Source organism: Antrostomus carolinensis, unplaced genomic scaffold (assembly GCF_000700745.2).
Source record: "Antrostomus carolinensis isolate BGI_N321 unplaced genomic scaffold, ASM70074v2 scaffold16717, whole genome shotgun sequence".
NCBI lineage: Eukaryota > Metazoa > Chordata > Aves > Caprimulgiformes > Caprimulgidae > Antrostomus > Antrostomus carolinensis.
In genome coordinates, this window is record NW_010325533.1 from 44,353 (window position 1) to 66,478 (window position 22,126).

General features: G+C 41.2%; 1 protein-coding gene across 1 annotated transcript in view; it reads right to left on the reverse strand.

Moving 5' to 3' along the window:
• Window positions 1-2,600: 2,600 nt before the first annotated feature.
• Window positions 2,601-22,126, reverse strand: part of NIPAL2 (NIPA like domain containing 2) — a 31,636-nt gene continuing 12,110 nt past the window's right edge. Inside the window, exons 4-11 of the mRNA XM_010171262.2 lie at window positions 21,288-21,347; window positions 19,187-19,308; window positions 13,119-13,215; window positions 8,740-8,875; window positions 6,238-6,326; window positions 4,436-4,499; window positions 3,009-3,103; window positions 2,601-2,695 (exon numbers count right to left, since the gene is read on the reverse strand). Coding sequence (XP_010169564.2) covers window positions 2,601-2,695; window positions 3,009-3,103; window positions 4,436-4,499; window positions 6,238-6,326; window positions 8,740-8,875; window positions 13,119-13,215; window positions 19,187-19,308; window positions 21,288-21,347 — 758 coding nt within the window. The remainder of the gene's footprint in view (window positions 2,696-3,008; window positions 3,104-4,435; window positions 4,500-6,237; window positions 6,327-8,739; window positions 8,876-13,118; window positions 13,216-19,186; window positions 19,309-21,287; window positions 21,348-22,126) is intronic.

Sequence of the window (22,126 nt, forward strand, 5' to 3'; positions counted from 1 at the left end):
AGCCTGGGGGACCACGTGAGCCGCTGCCTGCCCACCACCCCTTCCCGTGGTTTGATTCCCTCAGATCCCATGGAGAATCTGTTCAAGAAAGTTCAGTCTGCAGGTGCAAGTTTTGCAGTTTCTATCTGGCCCACATTTTTTATGTCAGGAAAAACATTGCAAGAAAATAACTCATTATTAAAGAGAAGGGCTCCAGAGACATTTGTATTCCAGTGAAAAGGCTTTTCTTTTAACAGGCATTTGCCTGTGGTGTTTGCAGCCTACATATCGCAAGCAGAATCTGAAAATGGCATTGATTAGAAACTGATTCTTGAAACAACTCATGTCCCTTTCTTGGCAGACCAGTAATGAATTCTCATCTCTGAGTTTTTCCGATATTGCAATACGTTAATTAGTTGGAACATGCTCACATCTCAAAAATCATGTCAAATCACAAGTTTTAATTGCACGTAATTGCCACCAGTGTTTTGATCCATAAATTAATTTCAGTTACATTCAAGTTTACAGGAAACATTTTAACCCTTATAATTTTTTATAAACCCATAGGAAGAAAAGAAGTGTTATTCAAGAAGAAATACAGTATTTTAAAATAAACAATAACATTTGCCACAGATTTTTGCATTTGATTTCCTGCTTTAAAGAGAAAATCTTATACCTGGTAACCCTAATGCTCTCCTCCAGCCCTCCTGAATCATGGGAACAGGTTTCTGAAAGATGTCCAAGGCCAATCATTTAAGAAAAGCAAAAAAAACCAAATCCTTTCACCCATTTGTTTCTCAGGTCACAGAATGAAAAAACCGTAGGTCTCCCATTTCCATCTTTAGCACACACTCTTGCTTGAGATTTACAAAAATGGCTTAAATTTGACTTGCAAAAGAAAGAAGTGTGCCCTTATTCCCTGGAGAAAGCATACAAAAAGAGTGTGCTCTTTTTTTTGTTATTTTAAGCTTTAGAAACTTGAACTCAAACTCTAAGAGGGGAAAGGAAGGCCACAGCCAGGCAGCTGGTACAAGTAAGGTGCAGACACAGAGTCTTGTCCTGTGCCAGCTGGAAAAGATCCATGTTGGAAAACAACTTCACAACCCTCCGCCCCATGCCCTGGCTCCTGGGACATTGCTGCTGAGGAAAAACTGCAGCTCTGTGTGCATATTGTAGGGTTTGAAATGAAAATATCTTATGGATCTTCAACTGTACCTATTTTAAAATGAAATAATTATTTGGGAAAAAAAGAGACCTAATTTTCTCATATGCCACTGAAACAAAACAGACACAGCCTATTGCCCCTATCCATTACTGCAGATTAATTCAAACTTAAAATGAGTATCTTGTCCATGATGCAAACACTTTCCAAGAGCACTTTCTCTTGTTTCTGCAGCAGAGGTGTCTGACCCCCACTGTGCCAGCTGAGGCAGACAGGTGCTAGCAGGCAGGGGTTAGTGAACCCATGATGAATGCGCAGAAGCAGCTTTCTTGCCAGGAGGCTGGGACTGAGGGACACTGAGACCTCCCAGACCTGAACACAGAGCCTGTATTGCCATGATTCCCATCACTGCTGGCTCTTCAAATTAGTGTGGAGACACTACCGATTAATGAAGGAAAAATTTTACTGTTGCCATGACTCTCTGTGATCCTGTTTTTTACAGCCTTTCCTCATCCAGGATTACCAGTGGTTTAGGAAGGAGGCAGGAGTTGCCCTGCTTTTCTTTTTTAGGCGTCTTTTTCCAAGACACATCAAGGAAGGCAGCCTGGCTACCCCATTCCCTCTGGAGAACTTCACACTTTCTTCAGTAAAACCTTGTTTTCATGAAAACAGAAGCTAAACTTCAGGCTAGACTATACAAACAGATAGCATAGCCCAGCCCAGTCCAGCCTAGTGGACTTCCCAGGACTCTCCTGGGAAGATGTAAAATGTCAAGCACGGTTCCCTAGCTCTGCCTTGGCTGGACACCACAAATGTGTGCATGTGCACACATGCCTATGCTTATGGCAAATGCTCTTTTCCTTCCCTCTCCTCACACAAGTGTTTATTTCTTTGGAAGATAAGAGAATTAATCTGATGGCAGAAGACAATCAGGAATTTCTCTACGCATAATATAAAATACTTTGTGTGTACATATTTCTGTATACTGCATATATGTCCATAGTTTTGACTCCTGAACAGGAAGGATCAGAGTTTTAAAGGTATTATACATATAGTAGAATACTTTGAAGTCACTTATGAAAATTCTTTTCATTTGCTACCTTTGTGTTTAAGCATCTACACAGACCTGGGAGGCTTCAAAGGCAAATCTTTATAATCCTGTTCTGTGCCTATTTGCATTTCAAGGCAATTAGGACTCTAAAAATATCCTCAAGAGGCACTGATACTAGGAGAATGTTCTGTTTCATTAATGGTTATTTAGTTTTTCTTAAGGCATCCTTTATCTTCAGAACACATCTGGGACAGCCATGGAATAAATTAAGTAGGATTAAATAATACTATGACTCATCAACATACAGGAGTTCAACATTTACTTGAATATGTCCCACAAAAAGGTGCTGTTGATCCTTGTTCCAGTGGCATTTGTCCTGTTGATTGACATGTAAGGTGCTTTCTTCTTTCAGCTCTGACTTTTCACTGAGTCATCTTCATCATTCAAAGTGCCATAGTGTGAACTGTGAGAATCTGGTTGTATTTTGCCTGTCAGTTTTTGTCCTAAGGAAATGGGGTGAGAGAAGGGAAAAACAACTCTGTGAAGGATTTTAATAAAACAAATCCCCCACCAATCCATCATTTAAACATTCTTTGCTCCAGTAATCATTGTTTTCATTTGACTGGTTGTAACAATAGCTTGGAAAAACTCTGAAAAATTCTTTGAAAAATCTGTTGGGAACAGGAATAGAAAATAAGGGAACAGTATATTTATTAAATATGACTAAAGCACATTTGTGACTCAACTCTCCTAGGTCATCCCATTATCTGATATCTCATTTTTAAAAAGAGAGACAGAAAAAAAAGCCCTACTTACCAGGAATATGTCCACAGTCAATAAAAGGAATTTGTAAATGCTCCTCTTTTTTATTTCTTGCAATTACAAATACACCAAGGAAAGACAGGAGACACCTGCAAAGTAACAGTGGCAGAGTACCATTAGGAACAGCTCACTGCATCTGAGATGAGAATTTCTTTCCAAGTTCCTTTTTCAAGGACTTCCAAACCCAGACTGCTCAGTTTATAAAGAAACTTTTCTTCCTGGCAGCTCTATAAATTCATCTTGGGCTCCCTTTCAGTCTAATTTTTGCCTTCTGAAGCTTTATTATCTCTTCCAAAGGCTGTGCAGGCAAAATTGCACTTTCAATAATATATACCTAATCAAATGCCTGTGAGACCACAACATCTGAATCCCTGAGCAAATCTTCACAGAGCACCTAAGCTAGCATTCTAGCATTTGCAATTTCATTAACAACTCAGCCTAGCTGCAGACAATCAACATCTCTGTTGTTTTTCTTGTTTGACCGTGTGTCTCAGGGGCAAGCTGTAAGCCAGGAGCAACGAGAAACTGCTATGCTTGGATATATCTTCTATCCACTCTGTGTTAGACACACAACCACTAAGTCCTGCCTACCAAATACATGGGTTAAACTTGCTGATCTCCATTTTCTGTCACTTTTCCTGCAGTCAAACAAGATAGCAGTCGTGCGCACCTACTCCAGTCTAACCGCAGAGGATGAAGGTATCTGTAGCTATCAGACCCTTTTATTTTACAGCCCTGTGGCAAGACAGCTCAACAGTTTCAGAAAGTGCTTTTAACCATCTCACACCCATTATCAGATAACTGGTACCTGTCTCCAGAATTGTTACAGTGCTGGTAGCCAGCAGAAGGTTCTGATCTCACAACATCTAAGCCCTTCTTCAAACATTTATTGTTATCAGCTTCTTATTATGCTCTCAACTTTTCCACAGGCATGCTGTGTCTTTCTTGGCACAGGAAGATGAGGGAGAGATATTATAGTACTGCCTCGTAGACGAGCAACTCGTGTAACTACCCATGCCTAATGGCAGCAAAGACCAGCTGGACGTGCAAGTGGAAGGTCACATGAGAGGAGATTTCTTGCAGTTGTAAAAGCACCCCCTATTACATGATCTTTGATGGAGAGCAGTGATTTCTCCTTCCTGCTGGAGGAACATATGCTGCCGGTTTTTCATTCCATCATGAGATTAGTAGTTCATAAGAGTCTCACATTTTTACATATTTGGATTCAAAACCAGGCCTCCAAACTCCCAAAGCACAGACATCAATCTTTCCTTTAAGGTTTTTTTATCCTACTATAATGGCTATTCCATAATACTTTAATAACAAGATGGGTTTCTTCTTACTGAGAAAAGAAGGGATTCCTCACAGAAATGCTGTTTCGGTACCAACGTTAGTGCAGATTTTTAGGCTGATACACTTACCCGAACAGGAACATGAACACGCTCAGCAAAGCTGCACTTTGGAATTCCTGATAAAATATGACCCCTGGAATGTGACAGAAACAAGAATTGCAGATCTTGACTGGCTTCCAAGTGATATGAATTACAGCTGGGAGGGTCAAGAGCAGTGTCATACTCAAACAGAGCAAAAAAAAATCCCAAACAAGGTATTAATACACATTGTGATGGGTTCACTTTATATGCCCATATTCCATTATCTAAGCTTTCTCAAGATACTGCATGGGACTGGAGAAGATTTAGTCTATCAGGTTGCAGCATGTGCTGTGTCAGTAACTACACAGATGCAGTTGCTGACTTTTTGCATTGTCAGCAACAGTTTTTATGCAGGTCAAACTCAAGGTCTTATTCACCAGCAAAGTCATACGAATATAGCTAACAGGTTCTTCGTGGATTTAGTTAAGCCACACCAACAAACCATGTGGACATCTTAAGTCCAATTGGGAACAGGTTTTTGAGAACTAGCTGTGTCCCTGATGTTTACACCAAGTTAAGGGATCCAGCAGTCAAGTTTGCCAAATCTCTTTGGCTGAAGGGATGACTAGCTCTTTCTGGTCACCCCTCTTCCAGGAATTAGCACCTCTGAAGTGGAGGTGACAGATCCAGATGTGTATCTGGATCTCAGCTGCCCCAATTCACAGCCAAGTATATTAATTTTAAACCACTGATGAGCATAGTTTTGCTTAGAAACACCGGAGTGTGAACCAGCACAGCTGAAGTGTGACTGCGTCTTCAAAGGCTGTAACTTGGGATGGAGGAATCATGAGATGGGGTATCTTCTATGAGCACCCCAGCAAGATTCAGCAGAGGTTGTTCTTCTAAGCCCTACGCTGGTTTAACTAACCTGGTGCAAATGCATGTGCATTCAGTCTCAAAGCTATTAAGCCATTCCTGAATAGGTACTTGATCTTTTAAGGAGGCACAAGGCCAAATTCCCCATATGCTCACAAGAATGCAACCCCCTTTTGGCACAAGTCTCCTCTCAGTCACAAAGTGTAGGTCTCTTCTAACACAGGTGCTGAGGCAATCTGCACATGAAGCTAACTCCCCTTCTCATTAATGGCAGCTCTGCATGAGAAACTCCTGCACAGCAATGACAGGAAAGCCCCCAGTGTGTGTTAAAATGAGTCATAAATGTTCTAACAACATGATTATTTTGGCTCATTGCTGATACAGCATCTTAGTCGTCCTCCTTTCTCATGTTCTCCCACTGCACACCATTTCCAAGATTTGCAGGCCCTCTTTAACAACGCTTAGTTCAAAGTTTTCACTCAGAATAAAATGTTAAATACTTAAAAGGTCTTTGGAGTAATTTTATTTCCTTCACTTAACCTAGAATTCCACCTTCTGAAACAGAATATACACTAACTACTATGAAACACAGCTGGTTGTCATTTGAGTAGTTTGCCAGGCTGTTAAAATTACTCTACCAGTTCGGATATGGAGAGGCTGGTGTGCACATGGTAAATGCATTTACTGGATGTCAAGATGAAGCTAAGATAAATGCAGGTACTTCTAGTAAGCCAGCAAGGCACAGTAAACTAGATATATCAATTATGGAAATGCTAGAATTTGATTATTTTTATTTTGCTTCAAAGGTTGTGAACTTACTCATTTTTCAGAACTTAAACACCTGTCACTTAGGAAGAACTTCTTTTTGTGAAGACAAACGTGACTGTGTTTTGTTTTCCTGTTCACAGGCAGTAATTCTTGAAAACCTGATGTTTAGAAAATGGTTCTGTAGAGGCAGAAGGCCAGAAACAAACCTGAAATTATGGCACTGGTGGTGAAGAACACAAAATTAATGGGTGCAACTGCTGTGACTTCGTACAGATGCATTGCTTGATTCAAGAACCTGGAAGACAAGTGTTATTGCATCTCATGCCTACAGGAGGTTCATTGCAATTTAAGTCAGGTTAAGCCACTTTATGTCTGTCTAACAATGAGTGTGACCATTTCTTACCACAATAGAAAGTAGCTCTGGACAGATGCGTACGTGTATTGAATTTACCTTCTGGTTTTGACTCTGCAGAGTACAAACAAATAGGCGAAAGCAAGAAGGTTGGCATGGATTCCTCTGGCCATAGACTGTCATTGGAGAGTCTTTTGAAGTGCTGTTGGAAAAATTTTGTCTGCCACAGATAAGGGAGGAATGCTAGGGTATTGCTGCTTATGGTCTGCATCGGTTCTTGGAAGCAGTGCTGCCTGCGAGCAGCCAGGGACAACTTGCTCTAATTTAAGCAGGTTGTGTAAGGGTATATTTCCAGCACGGACATGAACACGCGAGTCCTTGTAGGACTTGCTCAAGTCCACATTACTGCTACTGCTCAATCAAACTTGGCTAAAACACATATTTGTATGTTTATCCATGCAATCATAGCCCAGACACACTCTGGCCTGCTGGGAATGTTCAGGAAGGTGGTTCCAAGCCTTTGCTCCTTGGGTTGGAAACTCTACTGTGCTCCTCAGAAAGGCAACACAAACCTGCACCAGAATCATGAGCGAGAAGAGTGTGCAGGACCACAGGATCATACGCTGCACACAAACCTGCAGGACCGAGACATTGGCCATGGAGCAGCCCACACAGCCTGCATCAGCAGATGAAAAAGGCAAAGCAATTAACCCACTTGTACAGAGACCAGACCTATCAACATTTACCCATAGGGTGATGAATCATGAGTGTGAACTCTTGGATGTGCTGGCAGATATTCTGTTATGTGAACAGTGCATTTCAGACCAAAAGAGAAAAATCAGGAGGCTGCAAAGTGTATTCAAAACCTATAAAAAGAACCACACTTAAATGTTTCACTGCTACAATATATGTGCACAGTAAAAATCCAAGCCTGGATCTGTTTTAGCCATTAAAGTAATTGCATGGTTATTTTAGCAACTGTTGAACAGTCTCCATGGTGCTTTAAAAATAAAGAAATCCCACATATCCACAGGATAGTCAGGATTTTGAAGTCATTGAAAACACCTCATTAGTTTCTCCCATTTGCAACAAACTTGGTCACAGGGACTAAAACAGCGGTACCAAGGCCCAGTATTGAATCCAGGAGGATGTTGCAGCACAGGCCGTTCTGAACTAACACGACAGTCAAACAAATAAGAGAGGAAACAAATAAAATGAAAAATTTAGACTGACAGTACTGCCTCTGTTAGAAAATGTGTCCAACAGAGAAGACAGAAAGAGACACCATGCCCAGGGAATGAAATGGGCACGTTTAATTTCTCTTTTAATTTTGACCCAGTAAATGGGTCATAAAGAAACAAAAACTGGCAAGAAAGAGAGGTTAATTCAGCAGCTTCCTATTTACCAAGCTTTTATTTCCTATTTTAAACGCCCTGAGCTGTTCTCCTAGCCAAGACAAGCTGGATGCAAATCACTCTCTAATCTGTTACAGGGGAGTTCCTGAGTCAGCCATGGAGAGTCACTGCATAATAATGCATGGACTTTCTGATTCCACATGGGAATGGTATGTTCTGCCACAAGAAAGCTGGGTTGGCTCTTCTACCGGAAAATTATCATGCAAGTAAACACTCAGACTCACACTGGAGCAGTCTAGATGAGATTACTGAATTATGCTATCAGCACCTGAAGCAGAGGGACCAGCATAAAGAGAATTGCTCTCTGCTCAGCTGCAAGTCGTATTTTACCGTGCTGCCACCCCCAGCAATCTGCGAAGGCAGCATAAAACAATCACTTAACAGGCCAGAGGCCAGCAGGGAAAACTCTGATGTCCCCTGCACACTAGAAGTTAACTGTTTCCTAAAAAGGTACAGACATACAGGGTAGCAAAGCACAACATGCAGATTTAACAGAGGCAGGGAGAAATTTTGGGTAAACTCTCTTCCTCAGTCTGACAAGTGACATAAGCTAAGGAAAAGAGATGCATAATGAAGGTAAATATGGCCTTTTGGTTATTCAGCAATTAAGATTTCTAAAAGTAACAAAAAAAATTTAAATAAACATAAATTTCATTTAATGAGTTCAAAACCTGTGCCAAAACTAGAACTGAATTTGTGAAGACCTTGTATACGTTGATAATGAGAGGAGGTTGCATCTGTGTAATTAATCAATTATAAACTGAGAAATCAAGACTAAATAAACAATATAATCAGCTTTAGGCAATTCATGCATCTTTAAAGGCTCTGCTCGGAATTTGTTGTCTTTAAGTGCAACTTGTACCTGGAGTCAGTATTAATACCAAATAAAATGGAGAGATAAATGGGTACGAATGTTAGGAAATATGTAGAATCTCACTTACTTGACTTGGAAAGCACAAGAAGTTGCCATTAAAACAATCATGATATAGAAAACAGGATATGTTAGCTGCATCTTCCCCTTTGCAGAGAGTGTTATCATGCTGGCCACAGCCTTTACAGCAATGACAGTCAATGATGCTGAAAGGGAAAAGGAGAGATGAGCAGGGCAGGATTCACTGCAGTGACCTCAGAGCATCAGTGAGGGAGGACGAGGTGCCATGTCAGAGCCACAGAGCTCATCACCTAAAGAGACAGTGAGGTAGGGTTTGGGCACCTAAAACCAAGTGTGTGATTTTACACACTCTAAGCTACTGCCTAAAATCAGAGTGGCCTTAACTCTGTATGTGCTTCATGTTTTGCTTCTAAGTTCTTGTAGCACTGAGGTCTGCAACCCTGCATCTACCCAAAGCTTCCCTGTTTTCACTAGGGTAGCTGAGGTTACAGTCAGATTGAATCTTGCAAGGTAGGACTCTCTGTGCGTGTGAGAGAGGCTGAGCTCAGGTAGAGGAAAGAACTGGATCAATTTCCCACTGCTGGACACATGTCCTAAACACGGGACTAGCAGTCAGAGGTGGTACAACTGCTTCCAAACCTTTCAGACATACTTTACTTAGCTCCAGCTGCTAATTTGGAGCCCATGTTGGATTACCAAGGAGAGGTCTGAGAGGTTTTGTTATCTGTTCGAAGCAGCAGCCTGCATGTCTGCCTAAATGCAGCCTAAAATAACTCCTCCCCCTCCTGATTTCTCTGCTGAGATGGGAGCTGGCCAAAGCTGGCCAAAATTGACTTCTGGAATTGCATCACAAAGCACCTTACTCTCCCCACAGGTTCTGTATGGAAAGCAGACAACAACACAAGGATCTGCATTTCGTTTCAGGGCCCAGGCTCTTAAAAACCATTTATTGGATTTAGCCCACAAAATAGAATATTTCAGTAGTGTGTTTTCAATCCATTTAGTCATTGTCATTGCATCACCACCAACAAATCTCAGACAGCAGGCAAAGATTTTGATAGATATCACCAGTTCAGAGAAGTCTTGCAATATGCATCTCTTAGAAAAGGGCCTGACAGTTCAGCTAAGAGTTACTTTAGATTTCCTTTTGGAGTGCACTCTTGGTTTGTTGAAGCTAACCCAAGTAGGCTGTGATTACTGCAAATAAAATGTACACAAATCCAAAAGGAACTAAAAATGTTATGAAGAGTTAGGGTGCAGACATGACCTTTTAATAAAGGTAATTAATCATCAGGAGCACTGTCCCCCAGCTGGGATCCAGTTCCAGCCCCTTCCAGAGCTGAGGGTGTTGGATTTCCGTGGTCTGATTAATCCTCCTATAACTGCAAAATTCAGATTGGCAAGAAAAGCTGCACTGTGCAAAAGTTCAGGCCAAGGGTTGGAAGAAAAGGTGGGGGAAGAAGAACAAATTCAGGTCTGTGGTTTTGATTGCAAGCATTTTTCTTACAGCAAGACCAACTGTTCAGGGAGGGTTTAAGAGTTGCATACATCTAGGGATGATCCTGTTCACTGTAATGAAATTCATTGTTTTCATGGCAACCTTTCCACCTAGTTCTTCACTGTGCTCTCTAATAGAAATAGGTGGAGTGGTTTAACAAACACAGCAGTAAAAGTGAGCAGAGGAGGGCAAATCCTGGCCTGCAGTGGTGCACTCAAGCCCCAACAAGCAGCCTACATAAAAATTGAGATTTGCACTCTAACATGGGGGAGTTATTATTTTAAAAGAACACTTACAGGTAAATTTAGTAGTTTGAATCGTCAAACAAAGGGTAAAGATTTTTGAAAAATTGTTTCTGATGAAAGGACAGTTTCCATCCCTTATAATTTTAACAAACCAGAAAAAAAAAGCAAGCATAGGGGTTTTTTTGTTTGGTTGGTTGGTTTGGGTTTTTTTGAAAAGTGGAATGATCTTTTTAGTTAAAGTAGCTCTGGACTAAGTTTCAAAACCTAGGAAATGTTTTTCCTACCTCTGATAGAATGATCACCCCCCAAGGCTAGTGTGACAAATGATGTCACTTTCCAGCTGTTAGGGCAGGAAATTCAGAAATCCCAGTTTAATCTGAAATATTTCCCCCAAAACTTATGATAAGTCCTAGTATATACATGAGGTAAGATAATTCTCACCAAATGAACTTGCAGAGTTTTACTAAGAAAAATGCAAGTGGAAGGTCAGATTTTACAGTCACCTCTGTATTTTCTTCATAATGAAAGTAGCTGTCACACCCAATGAAGCACAAAAGCTGCCTTCTTTTTACAGAAACCTTTCTACATTGAATTTACACCTGCACAAAGCCTCCATCAGGAAAGTATCTGTGCAGATATGAAAAAATGCCAAAATCCCCTTCCATGAACTGCCACCACGAATTTTCTGCAGAGACCTCAAGCCTCGCCCACCCCTCCCACACGCAGAGCCCTCCACGGGCAGTACATGTGTCAGGCAGCTGGGAGCAAAGCTGCTGGGCCCTCTCTCAGCTCTGCATCTCTTTGCTCAGCAGAAAGGTCGGACACCAAGCAGAAGGCTGTAAGTGTAGCTTTGTGGGGACTGCCAGGCACCAGGATGGCTGCAGGAACCACAGCCAGCCATAGTTCTGGGTTTCCTGCTCCAGGGAAATGTCAGTATTTCAAAAGTTCCCATGAACCAGGATTTGTTTGTTTGTGTCTTTTTTAATAGAGCAGAAATAATGACACATTTTTCCTGAAGCTGCATATGCTCACCAAAACCTCAGCAGCCACTAGCTGAAATTGTTATTTTCGGTTGATTGCAGCCTGACCACCAAAGTGCAGTTAGTGCCTGCTGCAGCACGGGTTTGCAGCCCTGCTGCTGTTCTGGAGCTTCACGTTCCCCTTTGCCACTGGTGGCATCAGACCTGGTGGGCTCCACAGCAAAATAGGCATGCAGGGCTATGCAACCCAATGGTTCAGGTAAGCCAGCGCCATATGTTCACCTTGCTTGGGGCAGCCATCATGGTAGGTCTACCCAGAACTGCAACAGTCAAGTGTAGAAAACCATCTGGGGATCTTCAGCTATGCAACAAGGAGGCTGGTCCCACTCATTGCTCAGGAGTGCACAGTGCTTCATGCTCCTCATGGCAGGGTTAGAAGCTGTGGAGCAGCTCATGCGAGCTCTGCCAAAGCTCCCAGGCTCCATGCTAGAAGCTGAGGGATGGCTGGACTCACACTTCACTCCACCAAACCAAGAGCAGTTGAATAGTTAGACCTAAGGCTTTTGGGGCTCTTCCATCTCTGCCTTATGCAGGGAGCACGGAAATCCCTCAAGGCTTCTGCAGAGCTACAGATTGTAAAGTTCCCAGCACTGGGAAACTTAAGTGGGAAGACTGTCCCAAAAAAGTTGATCTGAAAGTCTCAGCTTTTCAGCTAGGTAAGAAATCAGGCAGGGATCTGAGGGAAGACAATTAATAAATCTGTGAGGGGTTTTTCACATTCAGTTAAATCTAAATTGTGTAACTGGCAAACTTTAGTGATGTTCTGTTTTATGAAAACACTCATGACCAGCTACATTAGAAATGTGCTTTATAAGTCTTTGTAGACTGAAATATGCACCTGCTGAAGAAATATAACCATTGATTTCAAAGGCACAGTTCGAGCACCTTTCACTTCAGCCAAAGAAATGTGGTGTCCCATCAGGGTTTCACAGAGAAGTGACAAAGACAGAAAAAGACATGAGGTGGTGACAAATTCTTAATGTATGCCTGCAAGCAGCAGAGCATTGGAGAGACCCTCCTGACATTTTTCAAAACTCATTCAAGTTTAACTTTATTGAAAGCTGCCTGATAAAATTATCTGCCTTGTTTCCCTGGTATTGACTGTGGCAACGTTAATCAGAAGGCAAACCTCAGTGGCCCACTGAGTTCTTGCTATACTTCTGGAAAGGTGGTAAAGTACGAAATGCTGCATGTGCAAACAGGCATAGATAATTCAAATAAAAGTTCTGTACAGTCACAGCATATCACTGCCTTTGCTTACAAGGTCTTAAGCTGCTGTGCTTTAAAGAACTGATTTACACAGCCAGCCTGCTCTCCAAAACAAAGTTTCAGACAGTTCACTTTCCCAGGATCTAAATCTAAAGTGTTATTTAAAAAAAGCTTCAGAATACCATTGAACACAGCATATTAATTTCAGGAAATCTGTAAGAAGAAATAGTCCCAGCAATAAGCATAGAAACTATGTTTCATAATCAGCTTTTCTTTTCAAAAAGAGAGCACAGTAAGAATCATGTGAAATGTTTCAATGATTCTCCTTCAGCACACAGCTTTGAAATGGCCCTAATCTAAACTAGCTGGGGAGACTGAGTGACAAGGAATTATCAAGTGACAGACAGGAACATTAAAGTGAGTAATATGTTCTTACCGAGTAGTGCTACCATCATTAACAAAACCACAATGTGCTTCACAGCTTTTCTTTTGTAAAAATAGAGGAGAATGCAGAATATTATAATTTCTAAGATCTGAAAATAAAAGGGAAGAAAGTTAGAGCCGTGAAATTATGTAATAAATGCTTCATTCAAAGTCTTTGAGATGCCACATTAATTTCCTCTGCTCTACAGCTTGAAGGAGAACTACTTTATTGAGTGTATTCTGCTAAAACTAACCTTATTGCCAGTTGACTGAGCTAATGGACAATTGTTGTCATTTATCTTTCCTATCATAGCAAAAGTTAAACTTTGAGCGTATCTTATTTCTTTAGTTTTTCTTTTGCACTTCTAGCTATATTTTGTCACTGCTAGCATTGAGAAGACTTTTTTAATGTGACAGCAAAGATACTCGTGTTTATTGGTAATAATTCTTACATAATCTCTCATTATAATTCCTATGGAATAAAACACTTGCCTGGAGGAACAGCAGTCTCTCCTTCTAGCTGTGGTATTCCTAGTGTCGCTCTTTGTGTCATGCAAGCTTATTTTTGCTACACTCTTTGCCCTTCTCTAAAGCACTGTCTCTCTGTTCAAACTTTCTGCCACACATCGTAAGAAAGAAAACATTTATTTTATGTGGTGGTTCTCAGATCACACATACCTGTCAGGAGCTTACCTTGGATATCTCAATGACACACTAGCAGACCACAGTGCAGGACATCTGCAGCTTCTGAAGCAACTTTACCTACACTGTGCACAGTCCAAACTCCCTCCTTCAGTAACATCTCACAGCTAAATAACAGACAGTTAAATTTATTGACTTGCTGTTAGTGTGTCACTTTGCAGATTCCCTTAGAATCTCTTGTCTTTTGCCATCTCAAAAGCGTGGGCATTCTGTGTTCTACCCATGTTGCCCAAATACCCCTCTAAGGCTAAAGAAAACAGCAAGTGCAAGAAATAAGTAACTTCTGTGAAGCCCAGAAGACTTACAAAAACAGTTATGATGGATCTCTGCACTAAGAGGTGCTCAGAAGGCTGGTAGCCTCAGAGCCAGCCTGAGGGAAGAGAAGCTTGTTTGTACATGTTGGAAAGTAATCAAATGGGGGAAATAAGACAGAAAATGAGATTATCATCATTAATGAATCTGATTATTGTTATTTTTTAACAACAAAACAAGTAATAGAAAAACTTCATATCTATCTCCTTGGTCTTGTCACCAACATAATATTTTATGTTTTATAATGCCACTCCACTCTTAAATCAACAGTCACCATAAGGCAGCACTAGACCTGGATGTTGCGCTGATGAAATTTCCAAAGAAGTGACTGAACAGTTACTAGCGGCAGTTATATAATGTAACATAGCTGATTTCTCATTTTGGAGAGTGACTGCAGCAGGAAAGCAGTCATCAGCTACATTCAGTTACTAAAATTCTCTACCACACTCACACCTCCCCCAGTTCAGTAGTGTTCAAAAATATGAACAGAACATAATTATGCTTTAATTAATTTTTTATTTACCTTCACACTGATCTCTTGCTCCCAAAGACAGCAGAGACAATTGCATCTCAGAACATTACAAACACAAATCTGGACTTTATACCACCTTTCTTTAAAAATGTCAAATATTTATCACAAGATTAAAAAAAAGAAAAAAGCAAAGTGTTGGGGGTTTTTTTTAAAATGTGTTGAATATAATAAAGCATTTTGCAGTTGGTTAAGAAAAGGCGCCCCTGGACTAATCCTTGTTTAATAATCTTTGCAATCTCTTGCGGAGTGCTGGTCTCATCTCCCTCCATAGAGACATCCCAGCCCACCAGGCTTGCACCCAGAGGTAGAAAAGGGGCCTTTGCCTCAGTCTCACAGTAATGCCAGCCTGGCCAGGTCCCCAGCTTTATTCAACAGTGTAACACTAGGTATGTCTAAATTGGGAACCAAGGCAGAAGTCGTGTTGAGATCTGTGGACATGTGAGTTCCTCTTGGCTTCCCTGTGGAAAACTACAACAGGGTTTTGAGTCATTTCGAGAGGAGAATTAAAAGTAGCAACTTTGCTCTTCATGCCACTGGCAAACACATCTTAGGGCCAGAGGGGAATATCGCATTATCAGGCTGCAGCTACAACAGCCTCCAAATAGCTTCAGTTGGTATTTTGACAGGGAACAATTGCTAACAGAGTAGAGGACAGCTGTGCTAAATAAATATTCCCCACATGGAAAGGTACCCAGGCTAAGAAAGAAGTTCCAGAGATGTCTCAGGTATCCTCTTCCATGATGTGCCAGTTCAGGACTGGCACACAGGATAGCGTGACTGGGATGGGGCCATGGCAGGTAACACAGCATTGTGAGATCTGCTTCCCCCCCAGTGCAAACCTGAGCACCCATCACCTCTCTCAGACCATTGAACTGTTTGCCACAGAGTGTGCAGAAACCCCTGAGACAGCCCTACTGTAGGCAGCCAGCTACACCCTAGGTTTTGATTTTTTAATTATTATTATTTTTAATTTTTAGACAATTTTAATCACCATGCCAATAGAGGGAAGACCAGTACCTGCCCTGTCACTTAGATTTCAAACTATGCAAGAACAATCATCCAAAAAAAAAAGCCCAGGGATAGTTGCTAGTTCAAACTGCTCCATTACACCAGCTCTGGTGCTCCACTCCCTCTTCCACCTCACTCCAACCCTCAGAGTGGCAGGTAGTGCTGAGCACCACTGACCTCGACTGAGCCAAGTCACTATTGATGGCTCCATCCACCAGCCCTCTGTTGGTCCTCATCCTGTCATCAGCTCTTCTCTTGCTAAAGCTACCATAAAGCTCCACTGTGATCTCCTCCTGTTTGAAAGCAAACAAATCCACCAAGAAGATTCAATTTTGAAAGGAAACAGTCAAGCAAAACCAGCAAAAGGACATGAAAGAGTTCCTCATAGCAGCTCTGGAAGAGGTGCACAGGTTGCTTGGCTGCTTCTGCCTCCTGGGGAAGCCCCAAGAGCAGCAGCGGTGTAGGGCCAGAGATGGCAGTCCTGTGGCCAAACCTGGGGAGAAAGCTGATGTTTGCTTTTCAGGGCTGTTATTTAAGTTTACACAGCTCTGTCAAGTCTCACACACTAAGCGTGAAATTCAAACAATTAGGTCTCAGCTTGTGCTGCCCAGCAGCCAAACTATTCTTCCATGGTTCTCTGCCACTCAGTGACCTATGAACAGGTCATCTTTAATCACAAGACAAGGGAGCAGCCATCACATTGAGTCATACTGCAAGCAGAGTGCATGGCTCCTACTAGAACCTCATGCAGACAGGGACCCTGCTGGGGTGCCTCAGCTGTTGCCTATGATTGTCTCCTGAGAATTACCCAAAATAGTGCTTGATCTCATAGTTGATAGCTGTGGTAGTGTTAAATACAAAGTGCAGGAATGGGAATTGCTTAGATTATATCAGCTTCATATATTCTGTTTAGAGGAATTGAAGGAACTTGACCTGTTTATAATCATTTTTGCTATTATAACTAATCTCTACTGGTCTCCTTAAGCCCACATTTCATCAACATTTTTTTTATAATCATGATGTTTTCCATGTTTCTAAGCATTATGAGAAGGCACCAGAACAAAATACCATATTGTCTGCTTCAACTGTTTTTCTGGGATATACAGCAACATAGGGACCAATGAACTAGGAGAGTCCTCTAGGCACTTTGAAGGAAAAGCAGAAATGCTTTGAACCTGATTTTACAGAGATTAAATATTAACAACCCAATACTCACTATGCTTCTGTTTAGGGAAACGTAAGAGCTTCATCTATAATTGACGTCTTCTGTAGTGACTCAAAGTGCACATAAGTAAAGAGAAAAAAACCAAGCTAGGATAGTTATTCTTGCTCAGACACGATTATGCTACTGAAAAGTCTCAGAAGGTGACACAAAGTTGTCTCATGTGGGAACTAGAGGCTATTTCTACAGAACTCCTTTGATGCCAGTGGAGTGCCACATGGGGATGGTTTATCACCCACACAGAACATTTTGTACCACTGGGGCTTTGCATTTCTCAGCAGACCACACTTTGGGACTACTTTTAGAAAGACTGTTGGACTGCATTATACTGCTGTACCGTCTCCTTGCTATATATTTATACTGGAAACTCTGCAACTTCTGCTGCTCTTTTTTATAGCTCAGCAGCCAACCTGTGGTAGGCATTTTGCAAACAACTATGAGGAGCTAGTTCCCTGCCCAAACAGAATGTTTACAGCAGGGTTTGCTTGAACTTCCAACAGCGTACCAAGATAATCAGGTTGGTATCTCAGAGGCTCTTGTGGAACCTTTAGCTCCTCTCTCTTTGGATAGAGGGAGCTCAAAACAGATTAATCCACAGAGCAGAAGGAACAAATAAAGCTTGATATGTTGTTGAGTCAATAAGATTTGCTGTGTACTTGCTCCATCCTTGCCTACAACTCATGCTGTACAAGTAGAATTGGATGCTGGGAAAAGAGAGACAAGGGGAAAGAAAGTCCAGGGGTTACCTACCACCTCCTCATAATATTTCATAAGAAGAATACAGCAGTCTTCCTAGGCATTCAACTGTGTTCTTATTAACTTTTCCTGAAACAAAGTCAAAAAAGTCCTCAGATGGGGAAAAGCCCTTTTACAGCAACCTGTTAGTTCGAAGAAAATGTGGACAGCGTATGGCACAGAAATTTCTGGTGTCACCGGGTGTGGATGGGGAGTTTTCTCCCTCCACCAAATCTACACAAATGGGTGAGTCAGCAATTTAAAATCAGTGCCTAAAATACCAGGATATTTTAGTATCTATAGGTGGAACTGCATGGTAGAGGGGGATATTCAGTAGGCAAGAGAGAAGGTCCTCCAGGGAGCACCAAGCCCTTTGTTCTGACCACCTCCTAAAGAAGTCCCTCCCTCTTGTGGTTACATGGATTTACTGAAGCTCTTGCTGAGGCTGAAGCTACCCTTACTGAGTACCCCAAAACTCTTGGGCATTGCCTTTGAAAGCCTCTCTGCTGCCTGATTGAAAGTGTGTGTTGTGATTTATGCAGCACAATAATTAATTTCTTCCACTGAGATGTATCACCATCTTTCAGGAGCTTTTAAAATGCACAAAAAATAGAGCAAGAGGATCAACATTTTTTGTGGTAGCCTGTGCTTGCTGCTTAATCAGTAGTCTCATAGATAGTTAGATGTATTTAAAGTCTGCAGGTAGGCTAAAAGATTAAGGTCCTTAAACTGTCTACTCAGTGGCTTTCTAACTGAGCTTCCCACTGAGAAAAGCCTGGGCACTGATAATCTAACCCAAGTGAGTCACTTTACTGGGAAAAAAGTAACTGCTTCTGAAGCTCCTATATTGCATCTTTGATATTCAGCTGGAGGAACAAATTTTCAGAATTCCAGTGGAAAAGAGAGAGAGAAATTCCTCCTACTCACTCTGGTCTTGTTCCTGATGCTAATTAAATATATCAAAGACGACGTATGGTATTTGAAATTTGTATACAGATACTTTAACCAAAATGGTATTTTTTGTATTTGAACTCAAACTCAAGTTCAGATTAACCTAAGTGGCAGTGAAACAGACTGTCTCTTCACATCTCAACTCCACACAAAACTCCTTTTGGCCAGGCTTAGCAACATGGGGATAAAAGAGTGATATGAAAGAAAAAAGCAGGACCAAGAGCATACATAGCCAGACTTTTAAAAGCCTAAGTCAATCACATTCCAGAAAAGCACTGTAACTTACAGGTACATGCAGAAAGTGTGGCATGAACACATACATAGCTGTGCAAATATTTAGGTTTTCCCTCAAGCCCACTAAAACTGTAAATCTTTCCATTGTTGTTAACTCTGCACAACTGTGACCCTCCCCTGGCACATAGTTTGAAAGGTGTCTTTTGGTTCAGCATATTTTCAGCCTGGGAACTGGTGTGGTGACCCAGAGACTTGCTCTCTCTCCTACGAAAATCGCACAGTTTATCTTCAGGAGCAGTTTTTCTGCCACTATTTCTTAATAATGCAAAAAGCCCAAGAACCCCAGTTTTTCTGATTTAGGGAGTAGTATGAACCAAATACTTACCGAATATACCAAAAAAGGCCAGCTCACTAAGTAATTCTGTAGTTGTCTTGCAGTGAGGTCTTGGGCTACATTTGGAGCAAATGTCACCAACAAGAATGTCCCTGTTACTGTCAGTGTTCCTCCTTTAAAGAAAGGACACATTATTTTGGTAATACAATATTTGTTAATCATGGTCTTCCTTGCTCTCCAGCTGACTTGGAAATAGTTTCTAGAAGAAAATTTAGGTCCATTTAATCAGATTTGGGCTTAGGTACTTGGGCTGCTTTGCATTTGTGGTCTTATCATAATTTTTACTAAAGACTCAAAGGATTTTCGAAATATGAAAAAAGTTGCCAGTAAAGCCTCATGAATTAGGATTCCAACTCAGCAATGCATTTTCAAATATTCTCAATTCTAATACCAAGTGCATGACAAAGGAGAATCGATCCCTTGTATTTCTGACAGGCACAAAGCAGGTCACTTGAACTTATCCTAAAAAGGATCCTGAAAGGACAAGTTGCTTACTGAGGCAGATAGCTAGATCATTAACCAGTGTAAATACTACAAAGTCAGCTTGGCCACATAGATCTGCACCAGCTATGGACCTGCCCTGGAAACATTAATCGCAACAGATACGTTGCAGTCCAAAGCCTACATGAAGCTGTCATGGAGCCAACATTTTGACCGCTCCCTGTTGTATTTGCAGACCTATCAACTGTTTTATAAAAGGTTGATTTGCAAAATACTGTTCAGCCATCAGGTTGCCAGGGCCCCTTTTCAAGGTTGAACTTGCGTTATTGTGCTTTTAATAAAAATCTGGAAGTTCTGCCTTATGGACAGCCAGCTGACAAACACAGATGTTCACTGAGGTTTCGAGATAGAAGTGAGCTGATCCTGAGCTTATAAACTGCATTGGATTAAGGAAGACATTAGCTAATCAATTTTTTTTCAAGTAATTTTTAAAATTCTTGGCAAACCTATAAATCAGTGTGGAATACAAGGATCAGGAATACAAAGCAAAGCACATTGAGAGGACTTTGTTGGCACTGCTATCGCACACAGTTCCTTTGGAAAAGCAGAACTGTTCTATATTTATGTGCTTGCAAAAACATTACCATATTTCCCATCATACAGCTCATTCCTATGGAATGTAGCAACATTGTTAAATCCTTCTTACAAAGTCAAACTCACAGAAATAAAATAAATCAGTGCTGAACACTAGTTAAAGCAGCACACAATGTATAAGGCCATAAGGGAAACATGATCAGTCAAGGGAGGGAGGATTCTGAATGTAGCAGCTGAACTGACAAACTTGGATCACATGCCTAAATAAATATGATATAGAATTCCTGGAACAATACTGAACAGATCTCTCCAAAACACTCATAAGAACAGCTGGGATGTTCTCGCTATAGTATGGACAATCAAGCCTAGATGCTAGGAACCCCACAGAAATACCAGGTGCCCTGCAGCAACATCAGGTGCATTGTCTCAGCTGAGATGGCTCGTGTAAAATGCCAAACCCTGAAATATGCTTGTCTCTCGCTATTAGTGTGTTCAAGCAGGGCAGTTTTGTTATGCAGAAAAATCTTGGACAGACAAAAATTTGACATGCTTTTACAGTGAAGACCATGTTTCCCAATAAAACATTGACAACATGATTATTTGTTTTTTGAAGTGATAAAATTAATACCAAAAGGGAAGTTGTCACTTTTAATTGAGCTTGAATTTTTGGGCTATGTCTATGTAGTAATGAAAAAAAAGTATCTTAGATTTGAAGTAATAACTCAATAGCTTCATTGTTTCTATTAAAATTTTGTTGTGCTCATAAAGATAATACTAAATACAACCTCAGAGGCAAAAATAGACAATGAAAATAAATTTGAGCAGTAAGCACACATAAGGAATGAGTTATGATTAGAAGAGCAGAGGATCTGGGAATGCAGTCTTTTCCACATGCACTGAAGATTCTCTTTTTGTCACTTCTTTAGAATTTTGAAAGTATCTGCCTTGAAACACTTGCTTGGGAAAGTGGGAGTGTGAAGGTGGGGGACTGCGTGAGAGTTACAGCTTGCTAAGCATATGGTGACACACATGTCCATATTAGCAAACGCTTACTTACCCAATATATCAGCAGCCCTTATGGCCTTCTTTAGGAATAAGACAGAAATAAATGCACTACCTAGAACAGAAATATAAGGACATTTTTTTTATATTTGATAGAATATCAAGTGCTATAGCAAAAAGCTGCCCTGGGCCAAGTATAAATATATTTCATAGCTGTTGTTGCACCATACCATGATGTAACCTGCCAGGAGTCCATTCCGGTAACCAACCAACCCTCAGTTTTTGTAAGATTTTAAACATAAAAAAAGGCTCTTACGTGGTTGAAGGGATGCAATACCTTTCCCATCTCCCACGCAGATGCTGCTTAAACTGCTCTGATTCAGTCATATGTGGAGGTGTTAGGAAAGCTGGGCACTGATCAGCCTTACCATTCCACTCCCCATTTTGCTATCAACTCACTGTATGGACTTGCTGAAGGCAAATTGACGCATAAAGGGATAAAATTCTGCTTCTTTAGACTTCAGTGTATTAGAAGCTTATAAGAAAAGTAGCAGCAGTACAACCAAGAGAAAGAAAGCCACTGTGAAAGGGTAGTATTTAGTATGAACTAAGAGTGGTCATGATGTCTGCAAACAAGCATGTGAAAGAATCAACAAATGTACCAAACAGAAGCACTGCCCATGGTCTTCTAGACTGCCTTGTAATGAGGAAGGAGAAAAATGGAGGTGAGGAAGGAGAAAAATGGAGGTGAGCCCGGGAAATGACCTCTTATTCTCTGGTGTGGTGGTTTAACTACAGGTAGACCGTGCGGTCCTGCACGCACTCCCCCACCCAGTGAGATGGGACCAGAATCACAACAAAGGGGCCATGGATTAGGATGAAGGACAGGGACGG